Genomic DNA, 13,986 nt, shown 5'->3' on the forward strand with positions numbered 1-13,986 from the left:
ATTGGATTTTTACTGTAACCTTCATATGTTTTGGTTTTTGTTTTGGTTTTTGGGTTTTTTGTTTTTTGTTTTTTTTTTTTACTGCATTAATCTTCCTTTTTCATGTTTCAGTTTAAAAAAGACAGGTAATAGTGTAAAAGTTCACACAACCTTCTTGGCACTGATGTATACACACATTACTACTTATTTCTGTTAAGCGAGCTTAATGACTGAAAATGAGGGACTGATTGGGTGTGGTGTGAAGCCGTGATGATAGGTGCAAACACTGGGGGGACTTACTGCTTTTACCTTCAGGCATCTACATCTGGACTAATCATCTTAAATTTCTTTTGCAGTCATGGGAGAGAAATAGGCATTTTTAGGGTGGAAATCATTGGACTTATTTTAAATGTCTGCTTTTAGTATGGGATGACTTATAAACTACTCGCTTGGAACTTTACAGGAATTAGTCATATGCTTAAACTATAGTACTTCTATAGTATTTTAGGAGTAAAGTCCTAGGATGGAAATGCCATGAGGGCACTATCGTATAGGGACCACTTTCCTCTGGCAGACAGAAGCTGAGCTTCCACTGGCAGACTTGTCGGTCATTCAACATTTGGAGAGTCTGAACATGCTTCCTGGAGGACTGATGTATGCTACTTCACTGGACTGTGAATTGGATATTTAATCCAGAATTCAGAGAATATATTTAAGACTTGAGGATTTCCCAAAATAAATAAAAAGTATGAGAAATTCTGGTCCCACACTGGATCGCTCCAAGACCATTTTTGGTTTCACGCTAGGCTCACTGCTTTCCTGTCTGACTCCTGTGAGTTTTGATTTAAGGGTTCTTCCTTTTTCTGTTGGCACGAATCTTCAAAGTTCTTTCACTTCTTCTGTGTATTCCAACTTTGCCAGTCTCTGTGATGTTTTTCTGGTGAAATATGAATGAAGAAGCTACAGTAATTGACCTGAATACATGGTTAGGTAGTGTGCACATGTGTTTTAATCAGATCCTGAATTCATATTTTGAAATAAGATGCAGAGGTTACTTTATTAACAGCAGAGTGCTTTGGACACCAAGTTTTTGTACCTACCCATCAAAAAGTCCCTCACTGAGATGTACCTTCTTGTAATTGACAAGATATATGCATGAGAAATTTGATGTTTTGCCAGGAGAAGCCAAGTCTGCCATGTGATATAGAGGTATTGCTTTGATAAACTGTTAAAGTTTTCAAATAACACTAAAAAAAAAAACACAGCTGGAAGATGTTTATGGTACCTTCCTCAGTGCAAGAGAGCTGACTTTTTAAACACAGCTTTTAAAGTATTTACCTTCACCTTTATCTTGCATTTAACACTCAACAGCAAATTAAATTTTGCTGTAAACTACAGTGCTGTGCCAAGTATTCAAAATTTAAGATCTATGGAGTGAATAGTTCTTTTTATAGATTTCCCTACTTCCCCCCCTTGAATCTTTACAATAATAAAACGCTTGTGGGATTTACAAGACGTTAATAGGCAGAGGCTACTTTGAACTCGTGCAAGGAGGGCTATGTTGCGTGTTTTTTCAGCTGTACTTTACAAAGGTACATCTGAACTATTTTTATGCATATTCCTTGTATAAATTTTATCTGAAGAAAAATAATTTATTTAGATAGTTTGTTTGAATTTCATAGAACTCTTGTTTTATGTAAACATTGGATTTAACACTGATTTTAAGGACAATTTTGTGCATTGAAAAAACAAGGTTTATTAGTTTCAGTATAGTAAGCCTAGTTTAATGTTCTTTTACTGTTTTATTAATAAGCTGTTTTCAATAATTATCTCTAATGTATATTACTAAATGCGGTTTTTGTTCTGTTCTTTTCAAACCTTTTTCACTGTTCTCCAGCGCATTAAATCTGGCAGAGATGGCAGTGCACGTACCCGCAGAGAAGGAAATGCTGGTGGCGGTAAGTACTTAGTGCCTCTGCTTAAATATCACATTTGTCAGGATCCTAAAGAAAATAGTTTCTCTTAAAGTGTTTGTAAAACCTCCTTAACATTCTGAAATGCACACAAATACACATTGAGTAATATGCAAGTACTTCACAAATTTCATTCCATACTTTTTGATTATCTCATAGCTGTATGAAACCTCAACCGGTATAGTAGCATGGATTTGGTCTAAGATTTGTGCTTTATATACAGATCTCAGTGTATTCCTAAAGCTAAATTTCTACTGGTTTTCAATACTGTGGACTTGAACATTTTTATCCCATTAACTTTAAAATATGCACTATAAGGAATCATGTATTATAACGAAACAGAAAGTGTAAGCCATGAAAGACGGGAATTCATTGTGTCTTTATTTAACATGGAAAAAAGGGAATTTTGTGCCCACCGTCTAGCCTGTTACATTATGTGTTCATTACAAGTTCAAGAGGCTATTTTGTGCAACCACCTCTGTAATAAGAGGACACCCGTACTATCTTTGAGCTGCTTCTTCCCCTTTTCCTATTATAGCAGAGTTGAAGTACTAGAGTCTTCCATAGAGGAAAGCTTGCTCTCTGAAAAATAAGTCTCTCTGCTCCTATAGATTTACAATGCTGACTTTCATAAATGTAAAACTCTAGCAATATAAGTCTGGAAACTGGCCTGCTTTGTCTTTTCTGCACTAGGTAGTCTACATATTACAGAGCTAATGATTTTTCCCTCCCATTATTAAATCCATGAAATGTTAGTAATGTTAAACCTAACTGTTCCCCACTGCTGCTCTAAGGAAACTAGCAGACTTCAGGCTACTTCAGCCACCTGGAAAAAAATCCATTTTGACCCAAATAGGAAATGGTTTCTTTGTATTCTGTGTTTGGTTTATCTTAATATTAGTGGGTCTCATAAAAAGATATCCCCTATAAATTCTTGCCTCTCTTCCCTTCCTTTTACAGAGAAATAATTTATGGATTTTTTTTTTTCTTATTTGGTAATTTTATTTCTCCACCTACATAGCAGATGCTTTACTACATTTATCCAATTCTGTAGGGTCATGAAAAGCCATGGATATTACTAGTGTAATCTTAAGATGACCTTAGAATGCTGTTACAAGAAGAATGCTCTCCGGGGTTCTCTAAGGGTTAAGAACGAGCGTTGGATGCTTCAGAGAGATCTCATTCCTTTTTCAGCTCAGTAGTTTCACTAGGGAAGCTTTTAAATCATTTCTTGATATGTAGAAAAAACACCATTCACCTAGGATTGAATTTTACCTGTTCTGGGCCTCAGGCCAAAGTAATTCTTGGGGTGAAATTCCTTATTTTGGTAACAGAGAGGGATGGAAACGTTTCTGGACTCTCCTTTGTTACATAAGCCCTACGATCAGGCAGCCAGCTAGAGGTGCCAGCAAAACAGCAGCCTGAGACAGCGTGCGGACCTGTTTTCTGTCATGAAGTGGAGATCCGCTTTGGCTTATAATAAATAGAAATGAAGAGCAGCATTGGTAGCAGGCAAGGGTATTTACAGCTGTGCAAAACATTGCATCAGGCATACAGCCAAATGGCACAGAGGGTCTCTTTTCTTAGAGCTATATTTTGTAATTATCCCTACCCTCATTAGTGAAAAAGGGGGATGTTATCGGGAGAGAGAGAGTCAGTAATTTAGCAAAAGAGGATATAAATAATGACCAAGTTGGAAAGATGCTAAGACAACATTAATCCCCCAAACTACCAGTTTGTCAGTACTTCTTTTACAGACAGAAATATCTATGCAAAGTTGTCTCTTTTTAAAAATTTTAAAATAAAAAAAAATCCCTTCCCCTCCCCTCCAAAGTTGGAACACATGAGGAACTTTGACTGCAAGCTCTAGTAATTCCAAGGCATTACTCTTTCCCCCATAACCAGAGTAATAAGAGAAGAGCAAATGCAAACATTTGGGATGCTAACATGAAGAGAATGAGAGGGTAAGCAGGGTCAGAATTGACCTAGAATTTGTCCTATCAATAATTCTTAGATTGTTGCTCAAGATACTATGTCAAATTCATGAAAGGATGGAAAAAAAACAGAGTTTGGGAACAAGTCTGTAGAAGAGCATGTTTGAGAAGTCTCCATTATACAAATTCAGTGCCAAAGATCCAACCTTTCTGGAAATGACTCAGCAAACAAGCAGAGGTACAAAGAAGGTCCTGTTTTGAGCTTGAAGTTAACTTTCTGCTGGGATTCCTAATTAAAAGTTGTGGTGAGATGTACTACTTATATATATTTTTAGAAGGAGTCAAAGGCATTACGCATTTTTTAACTAGTAATGTTGACTCTGGGGGAACCTTATCAGTGAAGAAGCTGCACGCTCACAGCAACAGGTAAGAACTGTGTTGTAGTTTGTCTGCCTTTTACTGAGGATGACTGAGAGAAACCTGAAGACCCAAACATTATTTTGTCCAATGTTTGGCATTGTTCACCTGAGTTATGAGTCTGTATTTTGCAGTGTAGGAAATTTCTGTACATGGCCTGTGTGAAGACACATATGAAATATAAACATGGGTTATTTTATTTCAGAATCTTAGTACACTTTTGATAAATTAATGGCTTCAAAATTAAAAAAAAGAAACATTTTTATATATTTTAAGATTAATCTTTTCCAGTGGTGTTGCCAAGACCAAAAGCGATCATTTTCCTACACTGTATGAAGGATTTGCCATCATTACTGAACCCAGTGAAGCATGGAATCCTCCTTAGTTTAGTACTTACTAGCTAAATTAAAGTACTTACTAGCTAAATGAAGTGTGTATGCATTCCAAATATTTTAGGTATGATGCATGTTTTATTTCTTTCCTCTTACCAGCTTACTGTCCCCATACTTGCTGGCATTCCTAACAGGTTCTTTTTTTTTTCCCCCAAGTATTTTGTCCCTATATAGTTATTTATATTAGCAGTACTAATAATTCAGGCCTTCTTGTTTTAGGAAATGTGATATAAAATTGCTTTTAAAGAGGAAGCTAAGAGGAAAGAGAACTAAGTCAGCAGGGTTTGTACTTAATAGGACACCTACTACTTTGCTAATATAAATTAAAACAGAAGGTGCATGAGATGCACCAAAGCATAATTTGAAGAATATGATTAGTGTATGCATGAATGGTAGACAGAATGGAAAAAAGGAGACCAAGAAAACTGACATCTATATCGGTGTCAGTTAAAGTCTGCTCTTGTCTTGTGAGAAGAATAAGCATTAAATCTAAAATGCCTACCCAAAATTGAACACATTTGTTCACTCTTATTATAAAATGTGAAATCTTCTTCTCCCCACAAATATCAGATTTATGATTGTCAATCTTTTTGATTCATGTTGGAAGCAGATGACATTGGTACACTCCCTTAAGTTTTTTTTTTAATTTAAAAGGGAGGAAAAAAAACCAACCAACCAAACAAAAAAAACTGAAGGGAGCTAAACTAAACTCAGAGTACATCTGAGTTTAGGCAGTTCTCAAATTTCCTTTCCAATAGTCTTTTCATGTTTTCATACTCACTTTTTTTGTGTTTTGCAGAGATGTGATAGTAACATCTAGAATTTGGAAGTTAGGACACGGTGGTTTTGACTACCCTAAGAGATTTTTACTGTTCAATAGCATAAGGCCTTTCATAGATAAGGGAAAGTATGACTTTAAGGAATAGATTACCACTGCAGTGTTTGCTTGGTCTCTGCAGTTGCCCTGCTCTCTGAATGGGGAGTTTTGTACTGGATGAGAGGGGAGTTTTGTACTGGATGAGAGGGGAGTTTTGTACTGGATGAGAGGAGCCATGCAGTCTCGGACAGGAGCCCAAAGAAGCAGTGTTGAATTCAGAAGATGAAAGGCTGAGCACTTTTCATTCTCCTTGTTACCTAAGCCTGTCCAGATAAATTTGGGAAGGAAACCACGTGAGAATAATTTAGGTGTCTTTTCCCTTTTTCATTTCACCTGTGACACTGTCAGTGGAGAAATGGTTTTGTCCATCCCAAACAAACATCCCATAACCAAACATCCTTTACCAGCCCATAGGAATCTCCTCATATAATATGGAAGTACATTATAGATGTTAGGGCTATAAGCATCCCAAATAATCTTGACTGTGATAGAAGCAAGAGATTCTCATGTTACCCTGCAGCCAGGACTTCATAATCACTATATTTTCACTTATATTTTGCCTGTTGATGCCTTATTAATTAGAAATCATCGTGGGATGGTTCCATGGGCTATGTGTGAAAAAAAAAATAAAATTTTTTTTTATAAGCAGACAGGGAAAATACCCGAGTGAAGAGAACATCTTAATCTGTTTTCTGCATCTGAACTCACCTAAGGAGTTAGCTGAACTGACACACCATAAACAATTTTCATTCTACAGAATTTCAAATTAAAATTAACTGCAGTGGAGTTAAAAATTGCATCTGGTTCCCATGCCATTTCTCAATTTCAATATAATATTCTGCCTGCTACGCTGAATTTACTGTTCTCTTTGGTCAAACCAAACCAAAGCCCTCTCTTCTCCAATAATGGTGTCTTCATCCCAAATATGAAAGATATACAGAGCCGCATTTAAACACATTCTGGATTTAGTGAAGCATCTGTAGTCTTTAAAAGCATTAGCTCACTATGCACTTCGTTACGTAAACATTTTACAGAGGAGGTAGATTACCAAACAACCTTACCCTTTGATATCTTTTCCTGATGAGTAAAATGGTACTAAAAATTCTGTTTTACGTCCTTTGTGATACTGAAGGAAATTCTGATGCAGTAGTCTCATCACTGTAATTGCAACTAGTGAGAGTCCTTTAAAAATAAATACAAAATCATGGATTCTATGGGTTGAAGTGATATACACACAGGTATCTTGCTAAGTAGGAAGTACAGAAACACTTACAAACATTTAGAATCTTTTTGCTAGATATCACTGCTTAAAACAGGATTATTCCAAAATAGGATTAATTTTGCAGAATGTTGCTTTATTCATTATTCTGCCATATAAAGTTAACAATTTTTTAAAAAATAAGTTTTATACTTTGATTCTTTTTTTAAATTGTATGTGGAGGAATTAGTTCAAATTAGTTTTTGTATGGAAGTTGAGAGTAATGCAGATATAACTCATTTGCAGTTTGAGAAATGTCTGCTTGTAGTCCTTTGATTGCAAGTGTAATCAGACAGATATTAATACTCAAAGCTGTACTATTAGTAGAGAAAAACTCTACAAAAAAGCCTTTCATCCAGAGTTTTTATTACTATCCTTTGTCCCAATGTTACCTTCATTTTTATTCCTGTGTATTACTTTAGTGAAAGTTAGTTTCATTCCCATAATCCAAAAGCTGGAATGTGTATAAAATCTTTGGCCAAAATATGTATGTATACTGAATAAAAACATATAGATGATTTACCTGCAAATAGAACTACAAAAGGTAATTTCAATTTGAGATTTAAGCTTCTGGCAGATCATGTTATATGGTCAGCAGAATTTTTAATAGCTGCCATATTGGCAGCCAAATCCTGTATCCCATGGCAGAGTGTCAAGAAAAGCCTTACCCCAAATGGCTCAACAACTAGGACATTCCTCCGGAAAGATGGAGCTGTGGGTTTGAACTCCCTCAGGTGAAGGAAGGCATTGAAGCCACAGACTTCTTGCTTCCTGAGCTGCTGTCTGACATCTCCATGTAAGGTAGATGGTGTCAACCACCTCTTATTCTCTTCCAGATGTACATTAAAATGAAAGATGCTCTTCTTCCACATTTTTAGGTATGCTCAGAGCATAGTGGAGTCCATGGAGACTTGATGTGGTTTTGTGTATTAGCTTAAGTTGAACTAACTGTGGGCTGCTATCAGAAGAGATGTTAACCTTCCCTTCACTCTTGCTGTAGATATAATGGTCATGTAGAGGTAAGGTGAGCTGCATTACTTTGCTGATCCACTTGAGAAAAAGTTTTCATTAGGTTAGCTTTAAACGTATCAGTAACCTGCTCCAGCACAGCCTGCTACCACGTAATGGCATGTGGAGGGGGATGCGATGCACGGCAGGAAGGGCAGGCTGCTCCGTTCTGTGGCGAGGTGGGGCTAGATTGGTAGGTTCAGAGTAAATGAAAGGTGGAACTCCTTACCTCAGGTTGATACGGATGCAAAAATTTCACAGGGGCTCCAGGGAAGACTGAACAAGTTACTGGAGAATAAATCAATCAATCCATTACTAAATATGAAGAGCCACCCCTTTCCGCCAAACACATGCTTGATTTACAAATTCTTGGAGGCTAGGAAATTATTCTTGGAGAGCTACTGTATATGCTTGCTCTTCTTATGATGCTCTTCCGTAAGCATCTTGTTGTTCTTTTGTATGGACAATAAGCCAGTTTAGATAGATCTTTAATCTAATCTAGTAACGCATCTATATGTTCTTACTGCTTACCTGTTAAGAGGACACTGTGCCTATAGACACTTACTCTTTATAGTTTTTTTCCAGGGTGTGTTTAGTCAAGGTGGGATGTACTGATCAATTAACTTGCTGCTTCTGGAAAGAACGGTCCAGCCCCCCTCAGCACTTCTTTTCTTTCCCATTCCTGGTCATATGTTCTTGCTGCTTCCCTTGCACTACATCTAGCATTAATCTGACTCTTTGGTGAGTTGGTTCAGTTCATTAAACGCAATAAATAATGTGTTTGGGCAACTGAGTCAAGTCTGAAGCCTAAAAAGCTACATTTGCCTGAACAGCTACATTTGCTCACTGTGACCACTCACAGTTCCATTTACTGTATTGGTTCATAAACAGAAAGGGGAGCTTAGGCAGCAGGGTTGCACGCTGAACATCCTGCAGGCATCCTGCTGCTCAGGATGGCCATCTCGGGCAACTCAGTCATAGCAATAAGTGGCTAAGGAACTTCAAAGCTGTGCGGGGAGGGGGGCAGTTGGTGAGGTTTAGATACTTCAAGGGTTGGACGTCCACTAGATAGGGAGAGAAAAGGGGGGAAAATTTGGCTTCAAATTTTGGGCTTACTGCTTCATTCCCTTCTTGGATGTAGTCCTAATAAAACTTAAGGGTCCTAGGATGTCCAAGAAAGCTTCTGTTTTCAATTGTTTGATTTAGGGCAGTAAGATGTACAGGTAACTTGTGGACATTATGTTTATCCTGCCCGTTTTGGGTTGTATACCATCCTTTTTTTTCTTCTTTTAGTTAATATAAGATCTTTTACCTTCCTCTGGTAGTATCACTAAAACCCATGTGTTTTCCTCCTTTGCAGTTGAAAACCTTTGATATGCCATCTTCCTCTTTTATTTTCATTGCACCCAGTTCTTCCTTTCTGGAACCAACCAATTAAACCTATGGAGTTTCTTTGACTAGTTCAGTTTTCCCCTAGTGTAGTTTCTGCTGTATCGTTCCTGCCTTTGCATCGCCTTACTGCTTGTTCCAATTTTATTCGTTATTTTATAAATTACTTGTTTTCCATTGCACAAGACTACTCCTATCCTACTCTTTCTCTCCCTGTTAAACATTTCGTGTTCTCCTCTAAACTGTCCTCAAAATGTTTTCATCCACACCATTTTTGAAGCTCAGCACTCACCTCCTTGTTGCGCAGGCCTGCCCAAAGCCCACTGAAATCCAGAGGCGACCCTTTGGTAATTTCACAGCCCTTTGGTTGAGCACCCCCAATCAATCACATTGATTTCTTTCAGTTTCTTCAAATCCTTCGTTAAGCATTCGTTTCTTCCATGGAACCTGTCAATGAGAATTGATCCAAGGGAGGTCAATGTACATTAAAATAAATTTTCCTTGCTTTGAAGTTTCAGCGGTAATCTGTGTCTTGTAAATATATTAACTGTTTGACATGTGACTGTATGTATTAGATCTTTCTTGGAGCAGAGACATTGTCTTCCAATTCAGGGCTGAGTAAACTGGGCTCTGCAGTAGTATTTATAAAGAAATAAAGGTTTGTCGTCTTTGTGGAAGATTTCTTTTTTTTAATAGTAACAATATTTATAAAAAAGAACATTTATAGTAAATAAGACAATGGAAATGTGTCGCCAAGTCCAGACTTTGTAATGAATGTTTGCTGAATGAAACGCATTTTTCGTCCTTACAGATGGAGGACTTTTAATAACAGCATTGCTTAGTGTTGTAAACGAGTGTGTTTGTATTTGGCAGCATGGCATGTCCTGCCTTGTAAATATACCAAGCCAAACATGAAACGTTTTCTCCTAGGAGAAAAAAAAAATGCATAAAAATTTGTTGTAGCAGACGAGATTGAAAGCTTGCCATGAATGTGAAAAAGAGATTCAGAGGTGAACAGAATATTTAAAGTGTCTGGAATACTGCTGTGGCAAGAGAATGTTAATCTGACGTTGTCTGGGCACGAGGCAGCCCTCGGAGCTGACACATTCCTTGGGGCCCCGCTGCAAACTGAGCTGCCAGCACAGTGTTTACAGCAAGATGCAGGGCCAGGATGGTCTGTATAGCATACGTGAACTGTGCCTGCCTGCCATGCAGGCAGCACATGCCAAATATACTCTTCTAATTAAAAGCAAAGTTAGTGTTGTATTTAACCTTGAGAGCGTTCAACAGGTGGATCACACTAATATATTAGTAAGCACACAGACATATGAAATGTCCCTATATGTTGTGACAGTGTTTATATTTATCATGCTTATTTTAACTCCAAAATGTGACTGTAATTTATAAGCAACTGAAATGTCAGCATTTGAAGCAGAAATATTTTAATGTGTTTACTCAAAAGTAAATAAGGCTGTATATATTTTTTAAAAATAAATTAACACACACACGTGTGGACACAGTGTCCATTGTGTTTTAATGACCACTATTACAAATGAGTACTGTATCCATCATGAAAAGATGGTTTCATCCAAATCTTGTTTGACAGATAGTAGCTGAATTTATGTTGTTCTCTTAACATGATTTCACAGAACATAGCAGCATGTTGTTTGTTTTCAACTTTTTCTTTTTTTTTCTCCCCAGATACTGGTGGTACCAAAGGGGAAAGACTGAGTGCCAAACTAAAAGCTTTGCCTGGAGCAAGTGAACCCTATGAAAGTAGCGGCAGCAAAGAAATAGGCAAGTGGGCATCTTATACCTTCTTGCTTTCCTCGCCCTCAAAGAGAGAGGAGATGGGAAAAAATAAGTTCTTGGAAGAGCATATATAATTAGGCAATTAAGAAAACATTTTCCCCATTAAATAAATGTGAAGAATGGCTTTAGCTTCATTGTTCAGAGCTCACTATAAAGTAATTGTAAATATTAAGAGATGTGGCCCATGTAAATATTTATTACTTTCAATATCTGTCTGCTCCATCCTTTACTCAGTTCTTGTGGTTCTGCAGTCATAAGTTCTCACTAAGATTGAATTTCCAAAGGGGTTTAAAATCCCAAATCCATGTGCAATGTGGTACTTCCTTTAACCAACTCATCAGTCTTCCTGTTCCATGCACTTTTCCAAAGTCTTTTTCTCACTTAATGACTGTAATAAAATAAAGAGAAATTTATTTTAAAAAAAAGAAGGAAAAAAAAAAAAGCTGCTATTACTAGCACTCAGGTACTTTGCTCTTGCGCCATGCCTCGCTTCCCGAATGTGGTATCTTGTTCTCCTCCAGGGTTCACATGCTCTTTCTGGTCTGCATTTGAAAGATACCTTGCAGATGTGTAGTGCAAAAACCCACTCTTGTGTTTGATTGTATATGTTTGAAACAAAGCTAAAATTACTTGCAGGTAACTGTTCTCAATGTATTTATTTAAACCCTAGATGCCTCCTATGTAGATCCACTTGGCCCACAAGCAGAAAGACCAAAAACTGCAGCAAGAAAAAGAACTGAGGAAGATGACTTTGCTGATGAAGAACTAGGAGAGGATTTGCTTCCAGAATAGCATATGGTCCGCTCATAACTTTTTCTCTTTTTAAAAGTTTTAGCAGAAAAACATTCATCCATGATGATTTTTGTAGTGGATTTTGATAAAATATTTGTGAAATACTTTGCATATATGGTATCTTATATTAAAAACGTGGATTTGAAGTTGCAGTGTCTTCTACAATTGATTTTTAAAAAATAATGCTGAGGTTATTTTACTCATGCATAAAAACTGCACAGCTATTCAAACTCATTGCAAACTATATCACGTGCATAAAGCTTTTGCCTTCAGAGATACGTCTGATGATAATAGGAAGCGCAGCAGTCTCCAAAATTTCACCTTTCAGTGCAAAATACCTCAAAGCAATTTTATAAGGTTGAAAGTCCCATGTCCTTCGTCCAAAGCCAGAACTTAGTTAAGGCCTGTGAATTGACTTTCTAAAAATGTTGGATATGACCTTGGTCATCTTTAAGGCCCCAGTTCAGCAAAGCACTTAATACTGATGCTGAAGAAAGCATCTTAATTTTAGTCTATGCTTAGCTGAGCTAGGGTGATTTTTCAGTCTCTAGGCAATCTCCTAGGTATTTTTGCAATTACAAAGATGAGGGCTTTTTTTATTTGGAATGGTCAGTGGGCAGGATTCCAATCTACTTTGTTCAGAATTGCTAATTAGATTTCAGCTTTTGAGTCTTATCTTGGGGATTGTGGCACTGGCTACGCAGAGGTAGCTTTCTACAGACGAGGCTGAGTACGTGCAAAGATGCTAGTTACAGAAATCATTTTCTTATGAACTGAGCAAGTTTGATCTGAAGTCATTGAGACATGTTAAGTCGGAACATGGGGTTCCTGATTTATATGACTTTTCAGAGACACAAATATTAGTCAGGTGTTCAGAATTTCCTAATAAATACTTGCACAACCAGTACACTGGGGTGGCAGGGACTTGTTTTTAAAACATTGGTGTGAGTTTGGTTTAATAGTTAGACTTCGGTTATTACACTTTGAAATGCAAGGATTCAGTCTTCTAAAATTTGCAGTGCTCATTCTCAGTGTTGGTGCTTAGACTGTTTCCTGACTAGTGGCACTGGAAAGTTCTCTTCGTATCTTCATGAAGTGTTCTTTTTAGGTTTTAAAAACATCTGCCCGGTCTCATAAGATGCCTCTGCAAGTGGTCAGAAATACTTCTTTAATGACACAGTTGCAGGAATGTGGGGTTTATGGTACAGTTAATGAACTGCTTTACACGTAATGTGTTTCCCATGACACTGGTGCAGCACTCGGTCTAGGGCTGCAACAGCTTCCGCTTGGTGGCATAAGCAGAGCCCATTCAGTGTGGTCTATGGCACACCCTGAGGAACTCCCCAAAGAAGAAAGACACGGTAAGCTCTGGGGCCTGATCCTTCTAGAGGGTGGAAGAGCGTGAGAAGGAAGTAGATGCCACCCATATTATTTCTGCAAGTCTCTCCTGTGCTGCAGTTCTCTCTTAGCAGCAGGACAGAAAAGAAAAAAAGATGACCTTTGCTGCAGGTGGGGACAGAACAGGAAAGAAGGGATGGCTTATGTGGCTAAAGAGCTTGGATACCACACTGCAGCACTAACATGCCACGCCAGAGCAGTCTGGCTTTTTGACTGTTCAGCTCAGCTGAGGAAACCTTCTGTGTCTTTTAGAATGAGAAATACAGAAATATGTTGCCTCTTTTGTCTCTGTCTCTTTACCATTTTACTTTTTGCCACTCCTTAGCAGTAGCCCAAAGGCGGTGCACACCTGTGAACGCAGAGTCCGTACGGTTGTCAGCTGGGTGTACCCTGGGTCCGTTGTAGCGTGGCAGGAACTTGGCGTCTCTGGCACTGGGCAGCCCTGACCTCTCTTCACGGAGGCTACCCCTGCAGCCCCACCACTGCCAAAACCTTGGCGCTGACACCCAATACAACAGCGTATGTTTTTAATATTGTCAGTGAAGTGTCAGTCAGAAAGACAAAGGAGGGGAGACGGAAAGGCAATTGAGCTGAACAATTCTTGGAGAAGGGCTCAGGCAGATGACTTAACCTTACTGTCACGCTTGGGACCCAGCTTTCTCTTGCCCGTTATTCAGTGCTGCGGTATCTACTGCTCTGGTCATGGGATGACATATTCTTGGATATCATGGTAGTTCTTTCCTGTCAGGCTTACAGT

The 13,986-nt window shown here is 38.1% G+C and overlaps 1 protein-coding gene across 1 annotated transcript in view; it reads left to right on the top strand.

The window, feature by feature from the left end:
• IFT88 (intraflagellar transport 88) overlaps window positions 1-11,880 on the top strand; it is a 51,179-nt gene extending 39,299 nt beyond the window's left edge. The window contains exons 24-26 of the mRNA XM_082330704.1: window positions 1,877-1,937; window positions 10,929-11,024; window positions 11,710-11,880. Coding sequence (XP_082186830.1) covers window positions 1,877-1,937; window positions 10,929-11,024; window positions 11,710-11,831 — 279 coding nt within the window. The 3' untranslated portion in view covers window positions 11,832-11,880. The remainder of the gene's footprint in view (window positions 1-1,876; window positions 1,938-10,928; window positions 11,025-11,709) is intronic.
• Window positions 11,881-13,986: the final 2,106 nt, after the last annotated feature.

This window comes from Platalea leucorodia (assembly GCF_965183815.1).
Source record: "Platalea leucorodia genome assembly, chromosome: 2".
NCBI classification, from domain to species: Eukaryota; Metazoa; Chordata; class Aves; order Pelecaniformes; family Threskiornithidae; genus Platalea; species Platalea leucorodia.